This window comes from Globicephala melas, chromosome 17 (assembly GCF_963455315.2).
Source record: "Globicephala melas chromosome 17, mGloMel1.2, whole genome shotgun sequence".
NCBI classification, from domain to species: domain Eukaryota; kingdom Metazoa; phylum Chordata; class Mammalia; order Artiodactyla; family Delphinidae; genus Globicephala; species Globicephala melas.
The window spans coordinates 64,978,653-65,005,405 of NC_083330.1; the positions used below are offsets into that span (position 1 = coordinate 64,978,653).

Consider the following 26,753-nt stretch of genomic DNA (forward strand, 5'->3'; position numbering starts at 1 on the left):
AACTATAGTATTTGCCAAGCCATTACTCATGGCCAGGAACTATATAAGATGCTGGGGCCATAGCAGTAAACAGAAAAAGAATATCCCTTATCCATGAGAACATTATTTGCTACCAGGGGAGAGGGGCTTTTAAGTAGAAACAAATAGCAAAACAAGAGCTAAAGAAGAAATTACAGTGTTAAATAGGCATAATGTGGAGGGAAGAGAGTGTTTAATGAAGGCCTCACAAGAAGATAACCTTCAGACAAATCACCAGCCACTGTATCTTCTAGGGGAAGGGCATTTCAGACAAAGGGGACAGCAAGTACAAAGGCAAGAGCACAAGAAAAGGTTTGGCCAATTTTATAAAGGAAGCGAAAGGAGATTGGTGTCCCTAGAATGTGTTTAGCCAAGGGAACAGTTCCATCTCAGGCTGAGATTTAGGCGCCAGATTTAGGTGCAGCACGGGACTAAGGGAAGGCTTTCTCCAAATTCATTGCATCATTCCAGGTTCACTTCTTTCTTTTGATCTGTGAGCAGCATTGCAGAGAGTATCTGAGGGTTCTGCAGGATACCAACTAATTTGAAGTTTTTAAGTCGGCAGAATTCCTTCTTGTTATTAATTTCCCCTTAGGCAGGAACAAGGAACGGTTGGCCACAACAAAGATGGCGGCAGCGGCCTCACACGGCAACGGCAACGTCGACGCCATTCATCAACGAGCGCGATATCATATAGTTCCGCCTTGCCGGTCAAACGTCACTTCCGGCCCCAGCCAGCGGCGAGCGCGCCTGTCTTCCGGCTTTGGGCTTGGATGTGCGGACGGAGGTGAGTGGTCTCCGAGTCTCGCGGAGGGAATCGCAGGAAATGCGGAGCCAGCAACATGGACAGGTCAGGCGGGAAGTCCGCGGCTGTTGTCGCAGTTGTGACTGAACCTCGGTATACCCAGCGATACAGGGAATATCTCGAGAAGCAGAAACTCCTGGAGGGACAGCACCGTGTGGAAAAGATGCCGGATGGCACCGTGGCGCTACCGGTGCTGGGAGAGGTCCTCACTGAGCAGCACCTGCGGGAGCTGAGGAATCGTGTGGCTCCAGGCAGCACCTGTGTGGTAACGCAGCTCCTGAATCCTGTTCCTTCAAAGAAGGCCCAGGCTTGTTCACCTGCCCAAAGGCTGTGTCTTGAGGTGAGTCGCTGGGTAGAGGGCCGCGGAGTGACGTGGTCAGCTCAGCTGGAGGCTGATCTGCCCCGATCTTGGCAACGACATGGCGACCTCTTGTTGCTGAGTGAGGACTGTTTCCAAGCCAAGCAATGGAGAAACTTGGAACCAGAACTCTGGGAGACGGTTGCCTCGGCACTTGGCGTCCAGCGTTTGGCCAAACGAGGGCGGGTGTCACCGGATGGCACTCGAACTCCAGCAGTGAATCTGCTGCTGGGCGACCATGGCTGGGTGGAGCATGTGGATAATGGGATCCGATATAAGTTTGACGTGACCCAGTGCATGTTCTCCTTCGGAAACATCACTGAGAAGCTTCGTGTGGCATCGCTGCCCTGTGCTGGAGAAGTGCTGGTGGATCTCTATGCAGGGATTGGTTATTTTACCTTGCCTTTCCTAGTTCATGCTGGTGCAGCCTTCGTCCATGCCTGCGAGTGGAACCCCCATGCTGTAGTTGCTCTGAGAAATAACCTTGAGCTCAATGGAGTAGCTGATCGATGCCAGATACACTTTGGGGATAACAGAAAACTGAAGCTCTCAAACATTGCGGACAGGGTGAACCTGGGGCTTATTCCCAGCTCTGAAGAAGGCTGGCCCATTGCCTGCCAAACGCTAAGACAGGATGCTGGAGGCATTTTGCATATTCACCAAAATGTGGAATCTTTCCCAGGGAAGACTCTCCAGCCTCCTGGAAGCAGTGAAATGGAAAAGGAGTATTGGTCTTCTCCTCAGCAAATGATCACCAACCAGTTGAAAAATGGAGCTGCCAGTGATTCTAGGAGAAAAATGCTGTCAGCCGCCACCAAGCCAGAGTGGCAAAGGTGGGCAGAAGCTGCAGCAACTCGAATTGCCACTCTTCTTCAACAGGTGTACGGGAAACCGTGGAAGACACAAATCCTGCACATCCAACCAGTGAAATCCTATGCTCCCCACGTGGATCACATAGTCCTGGATCTGGAATGCCGCCCCTGTCCTCTAGTTGGCTAGAGAAGGTGGATCCTGAGACAGGAGGATCTACGTGTGAGTGACCCTTAAAGCATCAACTCAGGCTGGGGCCTCACCCCTCTTGTCTCCTGGTAATCTATTTTAATATTTTGTTGCCCTAAAAGCAGGCTCTAAATCAATGCATATTATTTCATTTGTCTTCCATTAACACCCTACAGAATGAGCTACGTATCTGGAAGAAGTAGTGTGGCTCATTGAAATGAGGCCTGGCTGTGCAATTGTGAGTTCTGACCTCAGTTCTATCTAACCTGGGGTACATGGTTCCAGTATTCCTTTGGCCTTGAATTTTCTCATTTGCAAAATGAGGGATTCTTGGCCAGGTCTCACATGGCTGTCACCTAATAAATAGTTATACACAGGGCATTGGTTATTTTAGAGTGAAGGACGCAGTGCTGTTTCCAAAATCACTGCAGCTACAGTATGGAAATTCACCTGAGTGGGGCCAGGTTGGAAGCAGGGAGACGGGCGAGGAGGCTTCTGTGGCGGTTCAGGCATGAGATGATGGTGGCTCGGACTAGGGTGGTGGCAGTGGGAGGTGAATGGATTTGAGAAGTAAAATCAATGAGTCTGAGCATTGGAGTCCAAAGCAAGGCATTCAAGTGGTGCTGCTTGGTTATGACTGACTAAATTAGGGAGGGAAGAGGACAAAAGTTACTCTAAATTACCTCCATTCGTCTACTTTAGCATTCCTAAATGAGTAGGTGCGGGGAGGGTGTGTCTTAGGTTTATTGTAGTAGAGAAAGTGTTAAGAATGACTGCTTTAAATGACAGGGCAGGGAAACTAGGTTTCCAGCCCTAGCTAGTGCAGTAGCTGCCAATTGCTAGCTCATTTTTAAAGTTTGAATTAAAATCTTAGATTTTTACAGGCCTCAGACTCCCTTTCCATCTTCCTTCCCTGGCCGAGAACATCAGGGTCAACATAAGGAGCTCTAAGGAATGTGAGATACTGTGTTTTCCAAGCCTCCCCTTATTTTATGGCTGTCTGCCAGTGCCATTGTTTACTGTTGGAATGACTACATGTAAGGAATCACTGTTTACTTTTAGGATGACTAATTGTCAAGAATCAATTCTCAGACCTTTGTTTTGGTGCACTTTGAAGCCATCTGGGCTTGTTTTCCTCATGAAGGAAATATAGAAAAGTGTGGTTTGGGAGTTCCCTGGTGGCCCAGTGGTTAGGATTCTAGGCTTTCACTGCTATGGCCTGGGTTCAGTCCCTGGTAGGGGAACTGAGATCCCGCAAGCCGTGTGGCGAGGCCAAAAAAAGGAAAAAGGTAAAGTGTGGCTTTATCAGGATTTTGATTGTACCTGGCATTTGTCTGGCTGCGGTTGGGCTGGGCTGCTTGTTCTCTTGCAGCAGTGCCAGTAAGGACAGGATTGGTGCTGCTTGTGTTGTTCTGGAAATATTAAATGCCTACCATCAACATGAGCCACAGGAAATATGAAGAGCCATTAGATACTGTCTCTGAGGAGCTCCCAAGCTAGCAACAGACGTAACACAAATGCTGCAAGAGTCAGAACGCAGTAAGTGCCGTATGAGTGATAGCTCGTTGTAGGAGTGTAAAGGTGGGGAAGGAAAAAAAGCTGAGAATTGAATGAGGAGGTCTTCAGAGAGCTAGTGTTTGAATTGGCTCTTAAAAACAGGGTGAGATTTTGTTAAGTGGAGTCTGATGCTGGTTGAAGAGACTAACAGGTGCCAGAGTTTGGAAGCTCAGAGTGTTTGGGGTGTGGCCATTAGATCAGTTTGGAACAGAAGCAGCAGTGAGAGATGTGCTGAAGGTGGGGGTCGCTGTAAGGATTAAAAAGAAGAGTGTCTAGTGCAGAGTAGGCCCCCAGGAAATGTTGGCTATCATGTGACCCCGCAGAGGGAGCCTGCTAGATTCCATTCCCATCCCACAGAACGGCCTTCTTGCCTTTGCCTTCATTTCACACACTGGGTTTCTTCTCACACCTGTGCCTACAGCATCCTCTCCTCAAGCTAAAGATGCCAGGCGGGGTTTGAGCCAATCCAGGGGGAGAAACAGGGAGGAAGATGAGTCGGAGCTGCATGTCCAGGGGCTGAGGAATTAGCTTCCTGCCATAAGCTGTGGGAGAGGCGGCTGATGTCACGTGCACCCAAATGAATTCATTCAACTTGTTATACGTATCAGGCCCTGAGTGTTAGTGGGGAAGGAAGATTGACATGGGCTCTGCCTTCGTGGCATTTAGGTTCCACTCATTCAGCTCCTGGCTCCTCTACTTTCTATGTGACCTGAGGCAAGTCATGAATCTCTCATGATTTCGTTTCCTCGTCTGTATGCTGGAGTTAACAATTGAACATATCCTGAAGGAAAGTTGTTGGGTTTAAATGAGTTAACATATGTTAACTGTCATCACAGTGACTGGTATATCATGGATATTTTAGTCTTTGTATGAGGGGAGCTACCATTTCCCAATTTGGCTGTGAGGGATTGCTGCACATCTGCTTTACTTACAGCAGAGTGACTTTATTTTGAAAGCCATTCACTGGTTTATTAGGATGTTCTGTGAATTTCCCCATCAGGCACTATGCGGAGGGCCAGGGACGTAGAGGTGAGTAAACCTGAGTCCTGCCCACAATGGAATCACCATCTGGTGACATGGACACAGATGAAGCAATGTCAGTACTGTGTACTAAGTGCACATATAGAAACAAGTGGGTTTTTACAGGCACATGTAGGATCTGGGTTCTGGGAGGTGGAGAGGGTGGCTGGGAAGGCGGGAGCAGGGATGCCTAAGCTGAGAGAGAGTGTGCAGAGTTACGTGTGATGGGAGAGAATAAGGGTCCCTTAATAAGCCTCTTCTCCACCTGAGTATATCCATTTACAGTACAGTTTTCTCCAAGCACTTGCTGGATGGCCTGACCTGGAAGAGACATTTAGTGGCACCAAGGAAAAAAGACTGAAGGGGTCAGGAGGCTCATGGCGTCCTTACAGATTCAATCCAGGAATTTGTAAAAGCTCTAAAGTCTTCCTTTGGGGGCATTAGTATTAGTTGCTGATTAATGTACCCACTTGATGGAGAAGTTGTGATTAAAAAACAATAATAATGATTTTATCAAACTCCCTCAACCGTGAGTTGCTCTATTCATTCACTCCATAATTTTAATAAATTACATGCATGTATTAATACACGAATATAATGTATATATTTAAAAGGTACAAACAGAGAAATTTAAAACGATGAGACACAAATATATAGAAAAAGCTTTTTTTTGAGGTACGCGGGCCTCTCACTGTCGTGGCCTCTCCCGTTGCGGAGCACAGGCTCCGGACGCGCAGGCTCAGCGGCCATGGCTCACGGGCCTAGCCGCTCCGCGGCACGTGGGATCTTCCTGGATCGGGGCACGAACCTGTGTCCCCTGCATCGGCAGGCAGACTCTCAACCACTGCGCCACCAGGGAAGCCCAGAACAAGCATTTTTAATTCAGTTTCTTCCACCCTGGGCACACATGTGAGAAGAAACCCCAGTATATGTCACTCTGAACAGCCTCAAGGTGCAGCCACTTCACATGGGCAAGCCATAAGACTCGGCATTTTCAAATTAAACTATTATTTTAAATGATTAAAACTATTTTCATATTTTTAAAAGCATTTTTGAGTTTTGTTCTGGAATATAGTTAGGTTACTTGGAAACAGTTTGATCTTTTTGAGTCTTGCTTTTAAGCACTTGTTAGAGCAGCATATAGTCTAGGATTAATTTTTTTCCATTTTTGAAGCAAGACCTTTCTTCGTTCTCTGACGCCTTGTGAATTATGAGATTTTCCACTCTTGCTGTATGTAGGAACAGGAATTATCCACCACCCTGTGTGGTGTGAGCTCTGAGTATTTTTTCCTATAATCCTTTCTGGTGGGTCTTTTGTTGGCTGTTGGTAGTTTCCTATCATGTGGGCTGATCATTACTCAGCTGAAAACTTTTAAGGTAACAGTCGGCAGATCTCTGGAGTTCCCTTTGTGTGCGGCTTTCTCCTCCCTGGCATTCTACCCTGTGAACTCTACTTACTTGGGCTCCCAGGACTCACCTCCTCACCTCAGGGAGTTAGACTGCTGGCCTCCACTCCATCCTCATGCCACAGCCTGGAAAAGTTCCAGGCTGTAAGTTGGAGCAATTGTATGGCTCACCTGGTTTGTTTTCCACCTCTCATGGACCATTGCTCTTCATCGCCTATGTCCGATGCCTTGAGGGCCGTTTCATAAATTTTGTCAGTTTTTTTTTTAACTATTTAGAAGTTTATAATAATTGTTTTGACGTAAATGTACTAGCTTTCACAATCATTATTATTGATGAAATTCACTCTAGCAATAATATACATACTTCAGCTGACACAATGTTTCAACATGTAAAGCACAGAAGAATTTCTTGCTACAATTATGTTTAGAATGCTTACCTATATTATAAAATGAATATTAAAATATTAGCAGTGATATCTTTCTGATTAGATATAATAACTTGCAAGATTTCCTGACCAACAATCACACACAATTTCAGAGAGGCCAGAAACAGTGAGAAAATAGGTATTTGTCTCTTTGGGTTTTTAAAGGTCAAGGTTGAATCCAAGGTAAGTAGAAAATATTGAATATGAGGCTAAAACTGAATTTTGGCACGACACACACGTATTAGGTAGGTAGGTAGATACAGATGGATAGACTGTCCTAGTTTCCCTTTTTTTCTTTTAGTAATTGAATTTTATTTTAAGATCAAAGCTAAACGTACAGTTTCAAAATTCAAATAAAAGTAGCAAAACTTTATGGAAAAAACAAAGCAGTTCTGCAGCACCATGGTGAAGCAGCTGTCCTGCAGCTCCTTTCCCTTCACTTTGTGTGTCTACTTTCAGCACTTTCAAATGGGCCTATGTGCCAAAGGAGATGCAGGACCTAACCTACATGTACCAACAGGAGCCGTGAGAGTCTGTTGAACTGGGTGCTGAGGGTGTGGGATGGGAAGCAGTTTGCATTCATATAGGACAGAGAACAGTACTTGCCCACCCTCTATCATAATATAGTCTGAAGAGATCTAGACCATCTCAACCTTCCACAGAATGTCACACTGACCTATTACATTCATGACATCATTACTACTTGGGCCAGGTAAACAATAAGTAGCTAGCATATTATACTCCCAAGGATAGGAAATAATCACTAATAAGAACAAGCAACCTTTTACATCAGTGAAATTTTTAGAGTCCAGTGGTCTGCTTGAGTGTCAAGATGTCTCCTTCGTAGTAAAGAACAAATTTTTGCATCTCACTCATTTTATCAATAATCGGCCACCAAGAATGCACACCAAGCTCCAGGCTGCTTTGTGGGAATTCAGAACTGGAGAATTCTGCTCCGACTCATATACTGGGTGACTGGAAGGCTGCCAGTCTTCAGTGGGATCCAGAGCACATAAAGGCTCTGTAGCAGGTACAGGCTGCAGTGTAATGAGCCCTATTGCATGGGCCATTCAGTACAGGAGATTCTATGGGACAAGAGTATCTGTGATAAGCATAGCAGCCATGGGAGTTTATGGCAAGCTGCAACTGGAGGATCGCAAGGTAGACTTCTAGGCTCTGTAGCAAAGCCAAAGCATCTGCAGTGGGGAACCACACGTCATTCAAAAATGGCCCCTTGCATGCTGATGGGCCTTGGTAGGAACTGAGCATCTCATGGGACATCAAGTAACCCTTCATGAGCTAGGTTTTGTCAGACCCACCAAGTCGGTCCATCATAAGGTGGAAGCGGTACACCTGGGATCGGTGACAAGTAGGGCCAGGGGAAATGAATAGGCGATGGTCCAGACTCCCGTATCATACGTATAACACTTGAACCAGGGTCCCTCCCTCAGTTCACAACTGCGGCTGCTTGAGAGGCTCTTTTGTCTAGCTGATTCAGGACAAAAAAGCCCAAGCTAAGTTCACCAGTGGGTTTATTGGAATATGGGTTCAAAACTAAAATAGACTTCTGCCCTACAGCCCAAATCAGGAGTGCTGTTAAAAGACAGGTGAATTCTCCAAAAAGGCAGAATTTGGGGCAGTATTCCTGGTCATCCACTTTGTGTGGAAAAAGTAGTGGCTTGAAGTAAGAATATATCTTCTTGGAAGGTGGCAAATAAGTTGGCTAGATGATCAGGGGCCTGGCATGAAAAAGATTAGATCAGGGACAGGGAAGCCTGGAGAAGAAGCAGTGGAGAAATCTGCGGGATTCGGCACATGAGTAAAGAACTTTGTGTTGTATAACAACGCCTACCAGGATAATCCACCACAGAACAGGCACTCAACAACCAGGTAAACAGACTTGGCCAGTCCTTCAGCAACCGCAGCCACCAGCTGTCCCAGTACTGGCACAATGCGCTCATGTACATTGTCACGTCCCAGGGATGCAGGTGAGCAAGAGGTCAACAGCACGGCTTCCACTCACCAAGTGGCCACTCCCTCATGTTCAGCACTGAGCCCTTGATACAATAGCATCCCTCAAGGAAACCAAGCAGCTACTTGGTAGCAAGTTGATTACATTGGGCGCCTATCCTGGAAGGACAGTGACTGACCTTTACTAGAATCTTCCTGTCTCCAGGTATGAGTTTGCCTTTCCTGTCCACAAGATGTTGGCTAGACTACTTGTCCAAGGGTTTACAAGTGTTTGATCCATCAATATGTATCCTGCATAATATTGCCTTTGACGTAGGGACCTACTTTACAGCAAAGGACTGTTTCATGACCATGGGGTTCACTGGTCCTATCACATACTCCAGAACCTAGAAAATGCTGGCCCGGTGGAGTGGTGAAAAATCCTTTTGAAGCTTCAGCAAAAGCTTGGAAGATGTGAAGATATGATGCCGTCCCCCAGGACTCAGTATACTAAATCAAACTCATTATATAGTGCCATGTCCAGTATAGAGAGAAAATGCAAGTCTGGGAATGAAAAGGTAGAAATAGAATTCCCCTTGTAGGCTAAATAATGGCCCCCAAATACGTCCGTGTCCTAATACCCAGAACCTGTGAATATGTGATCTTACATGGTAAAAGGGACTTGGCAGGTGTGATTAAGATGGGGAGAATAGCCTTGATGATCCAGGTGGACCCAATATAATCTCAGAGGTCCTTGTAAGAGGGAGATGGGAGCAAGTAGTAGGAGATCTGATGACCAAAGCAGGATGGAGTGATGTAAGGAAGAGACCATGAGCCAAGGAATGTAGGCAGAGCCTCCAGAAACTGAAAAAGGCAAATGGATTCTCTCCCAAAGCCTTCAGGAGAAATGCAGCCTTGCTGACACCTTGATTTTAGATTTCTGATCGCCATAATTTAAGAGAATAAATGTGTTGTTTTAAACCACTAAGTTTGTGGTAATTTATTATAGCAGCAGTAGGAAATTAATACACCCACTTTCTGTCTCCACTGATTCATGTGCTTCCCATCCCCACAACTCTGCTCTAGAGCAACGCTCCCCAACCTTTTTGGCACCAGGGACCGGTGTCGTGGAAGACAGTTTTTCCACGGACGGGGGGGAAGGTTCAGGCGGTAATGCGAGCGATGCAGAGAGGCGGATGAAACTTGCTCACTCGCCAGCCGCTCACCTGCTGTGCGGCCCGGTTCCGAACAGGCCCGGGGGTTGGGGACCCCGGCTCTAGAGGGCTGCTTCCTATCAGGGGAACTGTTTCATCAGGAGACACAATTAATAGATCCATTAAACTTTAACCTATGAGGTTTCCCAGTAATTTGAGGCTCCTTGTGCCAAGAGACCAGCAGACAAGAACGAATCACCATCCTGGCTGGAGTAATTGAACCTGATCAGGAGGAAGTGGAGTTACTGACAATGCGGGCAGAAAGGAATGTACTTCACTCATTGCGTCTGCTAGGCTGTCTCTTTGATACTTCCCTACCCTATATCAGGAGTAAAATGGGCAACTTCCAAAATGGCAGAATAAGGACCTCCAAAAACTGGCTCTTCCATAAAAAGCAATGAGAACACTGGCAAAAATTGTCAAAATCAACCTTTTCAGAATTCTAGAAACTAAAGGCTTGCGACAATCTAAGGAGCATTCATTCAAGAAAAACAGCTAAGTCTTGATTAAAAAGGAAAGCTTCTGGCATTTTAACTTGCTCTATTCCCAGCCCCTCACTTATAATACAATGTTAAATTGTTCCTAATTTTAGGGAGAATGCCTGTACTGTGTTTGACCATTAAGTTATATGCTGTCCTTAGGTAGTATCCATAGAGTCCCATTATAGTGCTGTTTTTAAAAAAATCATCCTTTTTCCACTGCACTGTAGTGTCACTTTTATGATAAATCAGGTGATTGTATATGTGTGGGTCTATTTCTAGACTTTCTCTTCTGTTCCATGGGTCAGTTTTTCTATCCATGTACCACCAATACCATCTTGTCTAAATTAGAGCCTTGGAATAAGTCCTGATATGATACTGTAAATCATTCAACTTTATTCTTTAAGATTGCGTTAGTTATTCTTGATCTTTTGCATTTTCTTACGGATTTTAAAATCAGCTTGTCAATTTTTTGAAAAAAAGTCCTGCTGAGATTTTTTTTGGGGGGAGGAATTACATTGAACCTATAAGGTAAAGTTGACATCTTTGCAATATTGCATCTTTCACCTTGAAGCTTTTGTTCTACTCATTTGGGTGTAGCTATGAAATGAGAAGTGGTTATCAGAAGCCTGGATGACAGGATCCCGTCCAGGGTGAAGGATCCTGTATTTCCCGTCTGTCAGAGGGATACTATATCCATCTTCTCTAGGCTCCCTGCCTTGACAGATGTTTTTAACTTAGTATTACTTGTACTCTTCCTCTCAGCAGTATCTAATCCCTCAGATTATTCTTAACCATCACCTTAGATGACTAACATATTTGAGCCTATCATATATTTATATCCTAATATAAATTCAGTACCACTGAATGGTTATCACATATAACAACCCACACTAATAAACAGTATCTTCACAGTACTAACACAGTATGTATCATAGGGGTTCCAATGAGTATTTCTCCTAAAATCTGTTTACCATATACCATACTAAGTACCTAAAACATGTTGTTTTAATTTGTGTAACAAGCATGAGCAGTTACTTGCAGAGGATCAGATCTTAGGCTGTGGAATCTGAAAAGTGTGAGTTAGAAACCTGCCACTCTTAATTGCCTGTGTCCTTGGACAGGTTTGTGGAGGATTAAATTGGATAATACATGTTATATGTTTTGTATCTTATCTGACATTATTAACCTTTTTTTCTCTTTTTCCCAGATGAGGATACTGAAGATTAGAGCTTAAGTACATTGTCTAGAGACAGAGAACTAGCGAGAAGCAGAAGTGGGTAAGCATACTGCCAGGCATATAGAAAGTGCTCAGTAAATGTTGAATGAATGAATGAATGAATGAACCAAAGTCAGTCAGTATGTACTCAACGTTGACTCCAAATGCCACTATATTCTCTCATGTTTCCTTTGTTAACTAAACAACAAGAGATTCTTCCTATTCATTTGGCATTTACAAAACGAGAAAATTCAAATAGCTGAATTTCCATGAGCACATCTGAAATTTACTTTAATGAATGAGAAAAACTATGAAGTAATTTAGGATCAGAGATTATTTTCCAAGTAGTTCCCAAGGTCTGAGATAAAGTTATGGTGTGTATTTATCCTTTTTGGGGCTATCAATACCTACCCTTCTTCCAGCATCCCCACCTTCCATTTGAAGGAAATACAAAATACGTTGGCAGGGAGAGCTGGGGTGGGTAATTCTAAGTGCTTGTTTCCTGCTGCTTTCTCCCACTAAGGAAGCTGCTTGTACCTGCCCTCTGGTACAGCTTGGGTACAGATACATGGTCCAATAAGCTTGACCAATTGCATAGTCACTCTTGGAACCTGAAATTCTGAAGAATAATTAAAATAATTCTTTAATAAATTCCCTTTTTGCTTAAGATAGCCCAGAATCAGTTCCTGTTGCGTGTAACAAAGACTTGGCTGATGTAAATATCAACCGAAAATTGAAACTAGTTTTTACACATTCTACATCTAAAGGCTTTTTAGAGGTACTAAAAGGCTTCTGAACCATTAAAGCCAAATGAACAGATTGTTATTTTTGAACATGGGTAATTTATGAATACACACACACACACACACACACACACAGCTACCCCACATACTGTTCTGGGTAGACTCAATTTAATATATACCTGAGTTGTGCAACATTCAAATCCATGTAGAAGCCAAAGAGATTAGATTCAGTGAATTGCAGCTATTTCTTTGAAAGCTTATCTTTTATCTTAAAAATCCCTAAAAGCATTCTAAAAACTACCTCATTAATGTAAATTTAGATTTAAGGTAGTATTTTAAAGTACTTGCCAGGATCTTATTCATACCTTCATTTTATAGATAGGGAGAGTGAGACCTAGTGAGTTTAAAGAGACATGCTTGAAGTCATATAAGATAACTGTGCCACCACTCCTGAAAGTTCTGGGCCCAAGGTGGAATTTAGTTTTAATTAGAAATTCTTATACTAATAGAATTTGTGCATCAAATTAAGATCAGAAACTGTTAAAACATGGATAGGCAAGAAAGTATAGAGGAGGGACAAAAATCTTTTCCTTCCTAGGTTCTGTGGCTGGGGCCCTGGAAATTAAACCAATAAAATAAAGATTAACAAGAGAAACACGAGAGTTTATTAACTCATGCCATGCACATACGTCCAGGAGAAACTAAGTGTTGAATAACTCAAAGAGGTGGCTACAATTCGGGGCTTATATAGCATCTTAACAAAGAACAATGCATTGTAGAGAAGTGATAAAGGAAAAGGGGTTTAGGCTTTTGGGGTGGCAGACTGTGGGAAGGTGAATGGGGGGAAACTAATGGATAAGGATTAGCTTAATAAGCTTTGCCAGTGATTAAGTCTAAGAGTCGTCCTCTTCTTGGTAAGGGAGAGGGAGACACCTTTACCAATAGAAATTTATGTCCTATTTTCAGGCAAATGGGAAGGAGGGAAGTGTTGAGCTGGAGAGCTTTTTGTTTGTTCCTGCTGTTTCTCAACTGTCTTCAGTTCAAAATAATCATGTCAAAGTAACATATTTTGGGGTGGCATGTTCTGATCCTCTACAAAAACAAAAAAGTATGGCCTCTTCTGCCCTGAGAAGGAAAGAAGGCACTGACTGTGTGTTCTTACCTCAAAGATTAGAAACAAAGACAGAGGTCAGAGTTCTTGCCCTTAAGTCACATTAGTAATGAGTTCTTGGTACTTCCCTGGTTGCCCAGTGGTTAAGAATTCCCCTGCCAGTGCAAGGGACACTGGTTGGAGCCCTGGTCCGGGAAGATCCCACATGCCGCGGAGCAACTAAGCCCGTGCAGCACAACTACTGAGCCTGCACTCTAGAGCCCGCAAGCTATAACTACTGAGCCTGCGTGCCAGAACTACTGAAGCCCGCACACCTAGAGCCCGTGCTCCGCAACAAGAGAAGTCACTGCAATGAGAAGCCTGCGCATCACAATGAAGAGTAGCCCCGGCTCGCTGAAACTAGAGAAAGCCCCCGTGCAGCAACAAAGACCCAACGCAGCCAAAAATAAATAAAAAACCAAAAAAAAAGGGTTCTTGCCCTTGACATTAGTATAATGTGGCCGACCACGGTCCGCAGTTCTGCCTAATCGGGTAGTAGATAGAAAGGATGATGTGCAAAGAGATGAGAGGGATGTTTTTCTCGGTAGCGCCTACCACTCCAAGCCCAATACCACGAAGGGTGCCCGCTCCATACACCGCACGCAGCGACGCCTCCGACAGGCGGCCTTGTAGCATCTTCCTCGGAAGGTCGACCGCTCAGACCCGGCTTCCCGGTGGGGTGGAGTAGCTCTGGCAGGCGGCTCCCTTTGGCTCTCCTCCTGCCAAGCAGTTCTAAATCATGTTTATGGGACGTTTAATGGGCTCTAATAAAGCAGCTAATAATTCCCTCCCGACGAAGCAGTGACTGCCTCACACGCCAACGCCTTTGCGGGTGAGGCGCCCACCCTGAGGCTGGAGGGCGCGGCTGCCCAACAGCGCCTGCGCCACTGGGTGGCGCCAAAAGCAGCAAAGGCGGCCCCGGCTCCGGAGATGGGCGGAAACCATGGCAACGATAGGGACGTCTGCTACGCCGAGCGTGGTGACCGCGAGGGGAGCGCCCCTAGCGCCGTATTATGACGCGAGCGTCGGCGCGCAGCTTCCGCGGTCTCGCGTGACCGCGGGAGCAGCCTCCGGGCCTGGCAACAGCGGCAACTGCAGAGGCGGGCGGGCGAGGTCAAGATGGTGGCTCCACGGGCGGGGGAGGCGGTGGAGGGAGGAGGAGCCAGACCATAGCCAGCCGGAAACACCGACACCCACAGGCCTCCCGGGAGCCGCCGCTGCTGCCTCCGCCGCCGCCTCCGCCGCCTGCTCCAGCTCGAGAGACGCGAGCGGGCGGCGGGGCGGGCCGTGAGAGAGACACGAGAGGAGGGAGGGCGGGGGCGGAGTCGCCCGCCTTCGCCTCCGCCCCCGGCCGCCGTCCCGGCCCCTGCCCCGCGCGGCTCTACCCGGCCCGCCCAGCCCCGGTGTGGCAGCGGCTTATGGCGGCGCTGGGGCCCCCGGAGCAGCAGGTGCGGATGGCCCATCAGCAGGTCTGGGCGGCGCTCGAAGTGGCGCTCCGGGTGCCCTGCCTCTACATCATCGACGCCATCTTCAACTCCTACTACGATTACAGCCAAAGCCGGTTCTGCATCGGGCTCCAGATCTTCCTCCGGCTCCTTGGTGAGGGGGACGGGGTAGCCTGCGTCCGGGGACGGCTCCGCGGGCCGAGACGTGCAGGAAGGAGAGGGCAGCCGAGCGCAGGCCGTGGGGTGTGTGTATGTATGTATGTGTGTGTGTGTGTGTGTGTGTGTGTACGTACTAGTTTCGCGGGCCGAGACGTGCAAGAGGGAGAGGGCAGCCGCGCGCAGGCGGTGGTGTGTGTGTGTGTGTGTGGTGTGTGTGTGTGTGCGCGCGCGCTAGTTTCGTTTCCCCCCTGGGGGCGTCTTTGCGGGCCGGACGGGAGGAGGAGATGACATTTGTCTCAGAGTTGACAGCGGAGTGGTCCTCCCTGCGAGTCAGTCTCCTGTTCATTTTTGCCTCTGAGCGAGGGCGGGGAGAAAGCAGCGAGGTGTGAGCATGCGGCTCTGTGCCTGCTGTTTCTCTAGGGGAATGAGTGCTTGACCGCGTTCTATGCGACAGCCTTGGAAAAACAGCAACTCTGCTTACGTTTTTGATCTCGCCGTGTGTGACCTTGGGCTCGTCGTGCCGAGGCCTGGGCCTCAGTTTCCCCCTTTCCAAAATGCAGGGTACTCGTATGTTGTCATTTAAATGACATCCAAACGAAAGAGAATGTCAGACCTTGAAACTGTTAGAAAAATCCTCACGAAGAAGGCGATACTTAAAACGAGTCCTAAAATTTTCCATGAATAGAGAAGAAGGTATTGAGAACGGTTATAAAAACGTGGCTAGGAAGTGATAAGACTTGAAAATCAGTGTCTTGGTTGCATATGAATGGAGTGTTAAAAGAATCTTATATTTCACTCCCCATTTTCACTTGCATTACCAGAGTGAGAAGGATTTACGCTTAAAAGAAGTTTTTGAGTAATTGAAACGTGGCAAATTTTGTTGATGAGGTAATTCTTGTGTTAGTTTTTAGTGAGGCTGTGCTTTTGAAGTGTTGCTGAGGACGAGCTGATGGTGAGATCCTTACCAAGCCTTTCTGAATTAGGAGCCATCTGTTGCTGCTTTATTCCTACTCTTTAAAAAAGTGGTAATGTTGAGTTTTGTTTATAACAACACTTTACATTTGTTTGGTACTTTACTTGTGCAGTGCCTTTTCACTGGTATTATCTAACCTAACGTTCAAAAATCCCTCAAAGGAGGGTGGGTGGTGTTATTCTCATTTTACAAATGAAGAAACTGAGAGATAGAGGTTAAGTGTTTTGCTTTTGATACACGGCAAGTAATTGGTTGCCAGCACCTGGGCTTAACAATCTTCTGGCATGGTTCGTCTTCCTCCTCAGTACAGCTGCAGTCCAGATACAGAATGCTATAATAATGATTATATGCTAGATCTTAAAACTAACAGATGTGAACGTGATGTTCTTTAGCACAAGACTTCTCAGTAACCCACCAGCTACTTAATCCCAGCCATCCTGCTTACCACTGCAAAATGTAATGCCCTCTTATTTGTGGCAAAAATGGAGCTGTGTGATTTCTAATGTATAGGAATAGCGAATCATTATGTTGTACACCTGAAACTAATATAATGTTATCTATTGATTATACCCCAATAAAAAAAGAACATTAGCTAGCTTTAATGTTTTGTACTTAACATATTTTGTTTAATTCTGATAGTCAGGGAATACAAGTGAGGTTAGTTAAATAATGTTACAATGAAATTAATAAGAATGGGGACCTGTTGGGAAAGCATTTTATTCCTGCCAGTTAGAAGTCACTCATTATGATCATAAATTAACAGGCAGTTGCTTGTCTCATTATAGAAAGGTGGTCCCAGCTGAGCCTGATAGATCCCAACCCCTCCCCGCGGTACCTCTCCACGTTAATTGATGACATGCATGCAGTCAAGACCTGTGCTGACTCCTGGGTTGGGGAGACTGAGAAATGGAGAACACTGATCACTTCTATTCCTGAACCCCACAGGAGAAGAGAGAGTTTGCTAGAGAGAGAGCAGAGGCTCTAGGGAACTTTATGAAATTTGGGATTACCAAGTGTAGTTTTGGGCACTGAATAACCAAATGTATTGTAACATGGACTCGAGGGTGGTAGGACGGGCTTTCCCTGCTTCTGCTTTGAGAGGAGGGAGGAGGCCATGGTGGAGGAGCTGGAAAAAAGAAACCAAAACAAAACTGGGTTTGAGAGGATTCACATACTCATTTTGCCAGTAGTGTAGCCACTGTCTTGAGTGTTGTTCTGGCATGTAACTACAGAGCCTCTGAGAGCCCCTTGGGGACCAGGTGCTTTAATGCATTGTGCTCAGAGTTGAGCTTCAGGCTAGGGAGCTTTAAAGGAGTATTTTCTTTAATTAAATCTTTTGTAGTTTAAGAACACTGAATAAAGTAATCTGGTGTTTTCCTTGTACTATATCCATGCTTCTTATTTTTGTAGTAAATCATGGAAGTTTGCATTTGAGAGGTTAAAGAAGAATGTGACCTCAGGCAAGTTACACCTGCTCTGTGCCTCCCTTTTCTTATCGGTACCTTTTTAAAGATGGATCATAATGGTGTATCTCTCTTATAGAGTGTTAAGGGCAATAAATAAGGACATAAGTTCTTGTAACAGTACCTGGAACCTAGTAAGGGCCATTTAATTGTTAGCTACTGGTAAACATGGTAGCTTTAAAAAAATTTTTTTAATACTTCAATTAAGACCATACTGTGTTACAGATATTTCAGTTTTTGGAAGTCATCAGCACAATGTTGGTGCTGTTTATTTGAAAATTTTGATCCCAGAGTATTCTCTGGGTCAGACTTTATGAGAGATACAAAATATTTTCCCAATCTATCATTTGACTGCTCCTCACATTATGGCAGTGTAATTATGCTAATTTATGACATTTGTAAGAATGATAAAATTATTAAAAACTGGTTTGGGTGGTAAAAAATTTCATCCTGAATAAAAACAAATGTCTTAACTATTTGAGGACCATTTGATGAAGCATCTTATTTGTTATGGAAAGTGACAGGTTGTGTGTAAAAGATACCAAAGGATGGTTGAAATCAATTGTTCTATCTGGTTAGTTTTTTAATAATTGTAGACCTCTCTGTGCTACTGTATATAAATCTCAAAATTTGTCACTCTCACCTTTTTCCTTAAAATGGAATTGTAAACATGGAAATCTATTCTGTATCCAGTTTTATTTAGTGTCTGAAGAATTTTGTCTCCTACCCCTACAAAAAACTATTACTACACTATACTTTTATTTGGTATCAAACTAATAAGAGAATTTCAGCAAGTCAGAATATAAAGCATCTCATTTTGGAGATCCAAATAAGGTCATATCACAATATATATAACTTTTAAGAATATTAAGCTATTCTTAGGAGGTGTTCAATGCTAAATGAAATGCAGCCCATTGCAGTGTAATGCTGAATTAACAAGTCTAAATCCAAGGCAGAAAATGCAAGCATAGGAGTTTGTTTTAATAGTATTACTCATATAATGACAATTCATTGAAGTGGAAAGTCCTTTCTAAACATAAAAGAAAATCCAGAAGTTACAAGGGTAAATTTGAGTACATAAAAATGAAAAACTTCTTTATGAAAAAATTCTTTTTTTACAAAGATTCTTAAAAATGACACATTAAGGGGAAAATATTTGCATCATATTTAGTTGAAGTACTAATAAAAGTTTTACTCTGTCAATAAGAAAAACTTATACTCCCAGAGAAAAATGGGCCCAGGATAAGCATTTCACAGTAAATGAAATGCACATGGTCAATAAGCAAAACAAAAATTACTCAGCCTTATTTATAATTTAACAAATGTAGTTAAAACAAAATTTCACTTATGAGATTCGTGAAGAATTCAAAGTTTGAATAAAAACTAGTTTGGCAGAAGTATGGGGAAATAGATGAAGTTAAACAATTTTTGTAAGGTGTTATTTCTATGTAAAGCCATTTGGTGCTATCAACTAAAATTCATCGTATACCTTTTGACTCACAATTCCAGTTCTGAGAACTTGGCCTGAAGATATAGTTGTGCAAAAACTGTTGGCAAGGGTATTCATTGCAGCATTGTTGGTAATAACAAAACAAAAACAAATTGTTAATCTAAATGTCTATTGAAAGAGAATCTGTTCATTGTACAATATTATCAGTTTCAGCCATGCAATGAAATTGTTGAAAACAATGAGATAGTTATTTTTGGTGCTGTAGAAAGAACTCAGAAAACCTGTGAAGTGAAGCAGTAGTAATTATGACTGCATTGGGATAGCCTTAGGGGTTCTCAGCAGAGATACCGTTGACATTTTAGATGGGATAATTCTTTGGTGGGGGCGTGGGGACTGTGGCCGGATGACTGGAGGGGAAGGGAGGGTGTGTAAACTGATCCTGGTTGAGAACTACTGAGGTGGACAAATAGACCAGTAAATAGCACAGAATAGAAAGCCCAGAAACAGACCACCCATGTATGTAGAGAAACTTGATGTGTTTCAGAGGTAGAATTGGAAGTATACAATACATTGAGGTAAATACAGACTATTAAGTTAGTGGTTATTTATTCACGTGAAAAAAATTATACTGGATCCCTACCTCACATCAATATATAAATAGTTCGGACTTCCTGGTGGCACAGTGGTTAAGAATCCACCTGCCATTGCAGGGGACACGGGTTCAAGCCCTGGTCCGGGAAGATCCCACATGCCGCAGAGCAACTAAGCCCGTGCGCCACAGCTACTGAGCTTGCGCTCTAGAGCCTGTGACACACCTACTGAAGCCCCTGCACCTAGAACCCGTGCTTTGCAACAAGAGAAGCCACCACGATGAGAAACCCGCGCACCTCAACGAAGAGTAGCCCCTGCTCACCGCAACTAGAGAACGCCCGCGTGCAGCAACAAAGACCCAACACAGCCAAAATAAATAAATAAATTTATAAAATATATATAAATAGTTCTAAATGGATTAATATCTAAATGTGAAAAGGAGAACTTTAAAAGTTTTAGAAGAAAATATAGAATTTTTTTTTTAGGGTTAGAGTAAGGGAAAAGTTCTTTAGAAATATGTAAAAGCAAATGTATTAAATAATGATTGATAAGTTCAATTATATTAAAATTAAAACCCTCCGTTAATCATAAGCCAGCATCAGAAAGTGAAAAGAGCGGCCACACATCTGGAGAAGATATTTGCATTACAGATAACTACAAAGAGTCTGTAGTCAGAATATTTTTTAAATGACTACAATTCAATAAGGAAAAACAACTCCGTAAATAATTGAGCAAAAGATAAACTGGCAATTCACAGAGGAAGAAACATTGAATGGTCAGTAAATCGAAAGGTGCCCTCTTTGATGAGTAATCAGAAATGTAATTTTTAGAAAAGGTTAAAAAACTCCACTATTATAATGAGATCTCCTTTGGGTAAAAGGCAAAAATAAGTATTTATCCATGAATGTGTGCTTATTTATGCAAAACTTGGTTAACTTTTCATTTAATACCTATAGGGTTGAACTTTTAAAAAAATATCATGTTCCTATATTTCTTTTTAATAAACACATAGTTAAAAATTTAATTTAAAAGCAAAATTTATCTTATTAACAAAAAACTTAGAATACCCTTTTTTTAACCTAAAGTAAGAGTTTGATAGAAAAATTTTCTTTATGCTATAGTTTGTCAAGTACACCTACAGACTGACATCCCAAGATGTACATCCCAAGATGTTTTATTTGCTTTGTTCTATATTTCATTGCATATGGTTCTCTTGGGAGTAATGTAGTTAAAACATTTTTGTACTGTTCCGTCTTTATTCTGTCAGGCATTGAAATGTTTTTCCACAGCTTGCTTTAGATTTTATATTAAAGGTATTTAAGGTACCTGGGGAGTTATGTCTTATTTCCTTCTAATTTTTAGTCCCCAACTTCCAGAAAGGTTAAGGGTATGAATGGACTTTACACATAAAAGAATTAAACACTTTGCTGTGTAACATGCATGGTGGTTTCTTTTTTGTTTTCAGCTTGTTTTGTTTGCTCATTTTTGGTAATCCAAATTGAAAAGGCCCTGAACTCTTTCATGAATTGAGTTCATGTATATCTTCAAAGCTCTGAATTGATTTTGATACCTGCCGTTTTCCTACCTTGAGCACTTTAGTGAGGCTCTCTAATCACTGGAGAATTGGATCCCTGAATTGTGATTCCAGTTAATTCTATGCACCACTGTCCCAAGGTGATTTTTCTTTATAAAGTAGCATTTATATATAGCCTTGATTACTTGTTGCAGGTCACTCTTAAATCCTAATGAGGAAACTGTCCTGGGGCTTAATTTACTTAGGCCTACAGGTTAAATATCAAGAGTTGCATGTCTGAAGTTGTGAAAATGCAATGAAACTTTGATATTATTGACAACACTTCCCGAAGGCCATGAGAGGGAATATTACTTGAGAGATTTGGAAAGTTGACTTTTTTTTCCTGTGAAATGAGAGCTGATTCTACATTCCATACACAGGAACATGAGTATAAAGGAAAAATTTAAGAATTTTAAAAATTAAAATAATTTTAAATAATAAAATTAAAATAATTTTATACTATTCTTGAAATGTTTGGTCATTATTAAATCTTGGGGAATAATTTTAATCAAGAAAGAGTAGTATCAGGGGCTTCCCTGGTGGCACAGTGGTTAAGAATCTGCCTGCCAGTGCAGGGAACATGGGTTCGAGCCCTGGTCCGGGAAGGTCCCACATGCCAGGGAGCAACTAAGCCCGTGCGCCACAACTACTGAGCCTGCATGCCATAACTACTAAAGCCTGCACGTCTAGAGCCCGTGCTCCGCAACAAGAGAAGCCACTGCAATGAGAAGCCCGCGCACCGCAAGGAAGAGTAGCCCCCGCTCACTGCAACTAGAGAAAGCCCGCGCGCAGCATCGAAGACCCAACGCAGCCAAAAATAAAAATAAATAAATAAATTTAAAAAAAAGATTAAATGGAGACAAATCAACTTTAGGGGTGTTTACTTTTAAAAAAAAAAAAGTATCAGATTGTTACTTGCTAGGAGACATCCAAACTTTGAGGTAGTCTCACTACACTATTTGTCTATCACACTCTCTTTTGTCCAGAAGTATTTCTAAAACCCAAATAATTCCTTAATCTGTGTAAAAATAAGCATCGGGGAAAAAAAGCTATTAGAATAAAAAGATCTGGTTATAAGTTACAGCACAGTTCATGAATATTCACAAGTAAAGATTAATGTACCACTTTGTGAATAGCAAGTTAAAAATAATTTACAGTCCCTGCTTGACTTTCTCCCTTTTAAAAAGTAACATAATAGAACTGAAGTTATCATGGTTTTGTTTTGACGCATTTTAGGAGATTAAGTTTTGTTTCAGGAAAAAATACTTTTGTTTTTCTGTGTAGAGAAAGTAGGATTACATATGGCATATGGTGGCTGAGTAAATTCCATTTCCTGTTACCTTCCACAGGAAGGGTTTCTAAACCTGCTCAAAAAAAAAAGCCCATTTTCTGTTGAAAGGGCTCTTTGGGAGGATTATTAGTGGCCCACTTGTTCAGCGAATTGGGTGGTTCTTGCGCAGAGGTTGATGTATCTTCCAGGTGATTGTTTTCTTTTGTTGTCCTTTTCACAAATGACCTGACAAATAGGCACAGGATAAAATTTTAAGTTTGTGGGCAAAGTCATCATTTGGAGGAACTTGGCCCTTGCTTTTAACTGCAGTAGATTGTGGAATGGCTCTATTGTATTATGCAGTGTTGGTCTTGGTTGCATGCTGAAATCAGATGGATAGATAGATGGATGTTTAATTTGGAGTTTGTCACTTTTTCGGTACTCCAAGGTCCGATTTCTCAGCTTTGTCTTACCTTTTCATAGGTTTCAATTTCCAAGTGGGCTGTATTTTATGGTTGCCTTTAAAAATAGAACACAGAATTCAACAGAAACATTTATTTCCCCAATTATTTTATTTTCTACAAAATATTTCGGGATCTATAGATGTAAAAGGCAGGATCCTTGCTTGCTAGTAGGTACCTACTCAGATAACTACAAACTTCAGTGTCAGGTGGTGTATGAGTATTAGGAGTTTCACCAAGTTCTGTAGATGTGCTGAAGGAACAGTCAGTATCAGGAAGTGGGTTTGTAGGATGGGTAGGATTTGAACAGTCAGGGATTTGGGAAGTTGATGGGGCCGTTCTGCCAGGCAAAGAGAAGAATGTAAATACAGCTGTAATCATGGCAGAGAAGAAGGGGTATGTTTGGGAAAGAAATCTGGAGCATTGGTGTGTGTGTTGGGAGGATTATTACTTTAAAGCAAATTGGGTCCTTGAATGTTAGGACAAGGAGTGTAGGTTTTAATTGATAGTAATTTCAGAGCTGCTGCAGTATTTTGAGCAGAGACATGAAAAAAGGCAATTTGGTGACGGCTTGTAGATGGATTTGGATGAGAGAGTTTTCAGAGACAGACTAATAGGTGGGTGTCACTGAGAAAAGGAAGGTATAGGTATTAGTAAAATTTGTCACTGATTGTCAGAGTTTGAGGATGAGGGGCTAGAGGTGCTGTTAGGAGAATAACAATGGTACCTCTGACTGACATTGGAAATCGCGAGAAAGAGCTGTTTGAGGTGAGAGTAGGTTCAGTAGGTTTTAGAAGTTTTGGGTGTTGCAGTTGTAATGTAGAAGTGTAAGTAGGTGAATATTTGGGTGTGGTTCCCATAGCTGAAACCTTGGATAATAATGTTTATCGTAATCTCACTTAAAAATTTGTCAGAGCACCAAGAAAGATGGTGCTGGATGCACAACAGACTATACATTGGTTGCTTACGGGGGGGGGGGGGGAGGGGGAAGATTTATTAAAACGTGTGGTTTTCTGAATGTTACTTTTGTAATTTGAAGAACAGTAAAAAGGGTTGACTATTTGAAGAAAAAGATTCAAACATACAGGAAAAAGGAAACTTGGAGGAAATGTCTGGTATCTGAGGAAAGTATGTACAGAAAAAAAGTGAATTTGGACCTGTGAAGGAGAATGCTCAAATTTAAGGAGCAGAAAAAATAAGAGCCAGCAGGAGTTCAGTTTGAGTAAAAGCAGGAATTAGGGGTAAGTGTGAAACTTAAACTTGATTTCCTAAAGAACACGTTTGAGAAAAAGAAATCTCAGATTTAATAGGAACAAGTTTTCCATTTGGGTTACTTTTAATTCTTAATGTTTTTGTAATGGAATTATCTTAAATATTTTTAATTATGAATATGTTCTTTCAGGTTTCAAACTTCTTAAACTGTATATCATGACAAACTCATCTTGAAGATAATTTAGTAATTTGGACATATACTACTACCTGAATTACTTTGGAAATTAGAAAATAAGGGGTAGGATTTTTAAGGATGTTTGATCTGTCCTGTTGAACTTTGACTTTACAAAAAACATTTATTGGCCTTTAAGCCTAAATTGTATTCAGGCTTAACATTCATCAGTTTGAAAATATTCATACTTCCTTACTAAAGGAAGAATATCATAACTGTTAGTGGAAAAAACATTCTTTAAAAATGTTTCATTCGAATGTCCTTTCTTTTTTTTTTAGGTATATTTGTATCCAGTATTGTTCTGATCTTGTCACAGCGATCACTTTTCAAGTTTTACATGTACAGCTCAGCCTTTCTATTAGCTGCAACTTCAGTGTTGGTAAATTATTATGCTGCTTTGCACATTGACTTCTATGGTGCCTACAACACATCAGCTTTTGGAATTGAGCTGCTTCCTCGAAAAGGGCCCTCGCTGTGGATGGCACTCATCGTTCTACAGCTAACATTTGGAATTGGATACATTACACTACTCCAAATTCATTCCGTCTATTCACAGTTAATTATTTTGGATCTCTTGGTTCCTGTAATAGGCTTAATCACAGAGCTACCATTACACATCCGAGAGACTTTAGTTTTTACCTCTTCCTTGATTCTCACGTTAAATACAGTGCTTGTCTTGGCAGTGAAACTTAAGTGGTTTTATTATTCCACAAGATACGTTTATCTTTTAGTAAGGCACATGTATCGAATTTATGGATTACAGTTATTAATGGAGGACACATGGAAGAGGATTCGTTTCCCAGCTGTACTGAGAGTCTTTTGGCTAACAAGAATTACAGCTCAGGCTACGGTATTAATGTACATTTTAAGGATGGCAAATGAAACTGATTCCTTCGTTATTTCTTGGGATGATTTCTGGGACCTCATTTGTAATCTTATAATTAGTGGATGTGATTCTACACTCACTGTACTGGGCATGAGTGCTGTAATTTCCTCAATAGCCCATTATTTGGGTCTTGGAATATTGGCCTTTATTGGATCAACTGAAGAAGATGACAGGCGGCTTGGCTTTGTAGCACCTGTTTTATTTTTTATTTTGGCTCTTCAGACTGGTTTAAGTGGGCTAAGACCAGAAGAGAGACTTATTCGCTTAAGTAGAAACATGTGCCTTTTATTAACAGCAGTCCTGCATTTCATCCACGGAATGACAGACCCTGTATTAATGTCTCTCAGTGCCTCTCATGTGTCATCTTTTCGTAGACATTTTCCTGTGCTCTTTGTCTCTGCTTGCCTGTTTATTCTTCCTGTTATACTCAGTTACGTTCTTTGGCATCACTATGCACTAAATACATGGTTGTTTGCAGTTACAGCCTTTTGTGTGGAACTCTGCTTAAAAGTAATTGTTTCTCTCACTGTTTATACGTTATTCATGATTGATGGCTACTATAATGTCCTCTGGGAAAAGCTTGATGATTATGTCTACTATGTTCGTTCAACAGGCAATATTATTGAATTTATATTTGGAGTGGTAATGTTTGGAAATGGGGCTTATACTATGATGTTTGAGTCAGGAAGTAAAATTCGGGCTTGTATGATGTGCTTACATGCCTATTTTAACATCTATTTACAAGCAAAAAATGGCTGGAAGACATTCATGAATCGTAGAACTGCTGTAAAAAAAATTAATTCACTTCCTGAAATAAAAGGGAGCCGCCTACAAGAAATAGATGATGTATGTGCAATCTGCTATCATGAGTTTACAACATCTGCTCGTATTACACCATGTAATCATTATTTCCATGCACTTTGCCTTCGGAAATGGCTGTACATTCAAGATACTTGTCCGATGTGCCATCAAAAAGTGTACATTGAAGATGATACCAAGGATAATTCAAATATATCTAACAACAATGGATTTATCGCACCCAATGAAAATCCAGAGGAAGCTGTAAGAGAAGCTGCTGCTGAATCTGACAGGGAATTGAATGACGACAGTTCAGACTGTGATGACGACGCTCAAAGAGAAAGAAATGGAGTGATTCAGCACACAGGCACAGCAGCTGAAGAACTGATTAACGATGATACTGATTAAAATAAGCATTTACTAATCATTGAGGTATTTGTTTAAAATTCAGTTCATCCAAAATGGAGTAATATGCTTCACTTCAGTGTGTAACCAAGCACAAAAACAGTATCAATGTTGAATCTGTGAATGGTTTTCCGTTTACTGTGATGTGCTACTGTAAATATACCTCTTCAATTACTTCTGGTCTCTTTAGTGACCTATTTAAATTTGTGTACATTATTGTACATAGAATAAAATTTTCACATTTTTATGACAAATTTGAACAAATAACTTTTTAATAGATGTAATAATATGGTGCGTCAACTGTGCCAAAGATTCCTCAATGGAAGTATATAATGTATCTAACTCTGGACCCTAGTTTTTCTTTAAAATGGATGGGAGAGAATAAAAATGCAAATCAGGGGAAACCGTATTAAATCAAAGAAATCAGATAATTTGGACCAACCAGAGGATAAATGCTAAATGTAGAGTATTTTTAAAACTAAGGAAAAAAAA

At 42.1% G+C, this 26,753-nt stretch overlaps 2 protein-coding genes across 7 annotated transcripts in view; both read left to right on the forward strand.

Moving 5' to 3' along the window:
* Window positions 1-14,124, forward strand: part of TRMT12 (tRNA methyltransferase 12 homolog) — a 64,563-nt gene extending 50,439 nt beyond the window's left edge. For 4 of the 6 annotated variants that reach the window (XM_060287596.1, XM_070044039.1, XM_060287597.1 and 1 more), the window contains one exon: window positions 614-14,124. In XM_060287596.1, coding sequence (XP_060143579.1) covers window positions 861-2,180 — 1,320 coding nt within the window. In that variant the 5' untranslated portion in view covers window positions 614-860 and the 3' untranslated portion in view covers window positions 2,181-14,124. The remainder of the gene's footprint in view (window positions 1-613) is intronic. The other 2 variants (XR_009559649.1, XR_009559648.1) reach the window with 2 other exon arrangements.
* Window positions 14,125-14,435: 311 nt separating this feature from the next.
* On the forward strand, window positions 14,436-26,515 carry RNF139 (ring finger protein 139). Its single transcript, XM_030875754.3, has 2 exons — window positions 14,436-14,942; window positions 24,451-26,515. The coding sequence occupies exons 1-2, from the start codon at window positions 14,762-14,764 to the stop codon at window positions 26,262-26,264; spliced, it is 1,995 nt and encodes a 664-aa protein (XP_030731614.1). The 5' UTR covers window positions 14,436-14,761; the 3' UTR covers window positions 26,265-26,515.
* The last annotated feature ends 238 nt before the right edge of the window (window positions 26,516-26,753 follow it).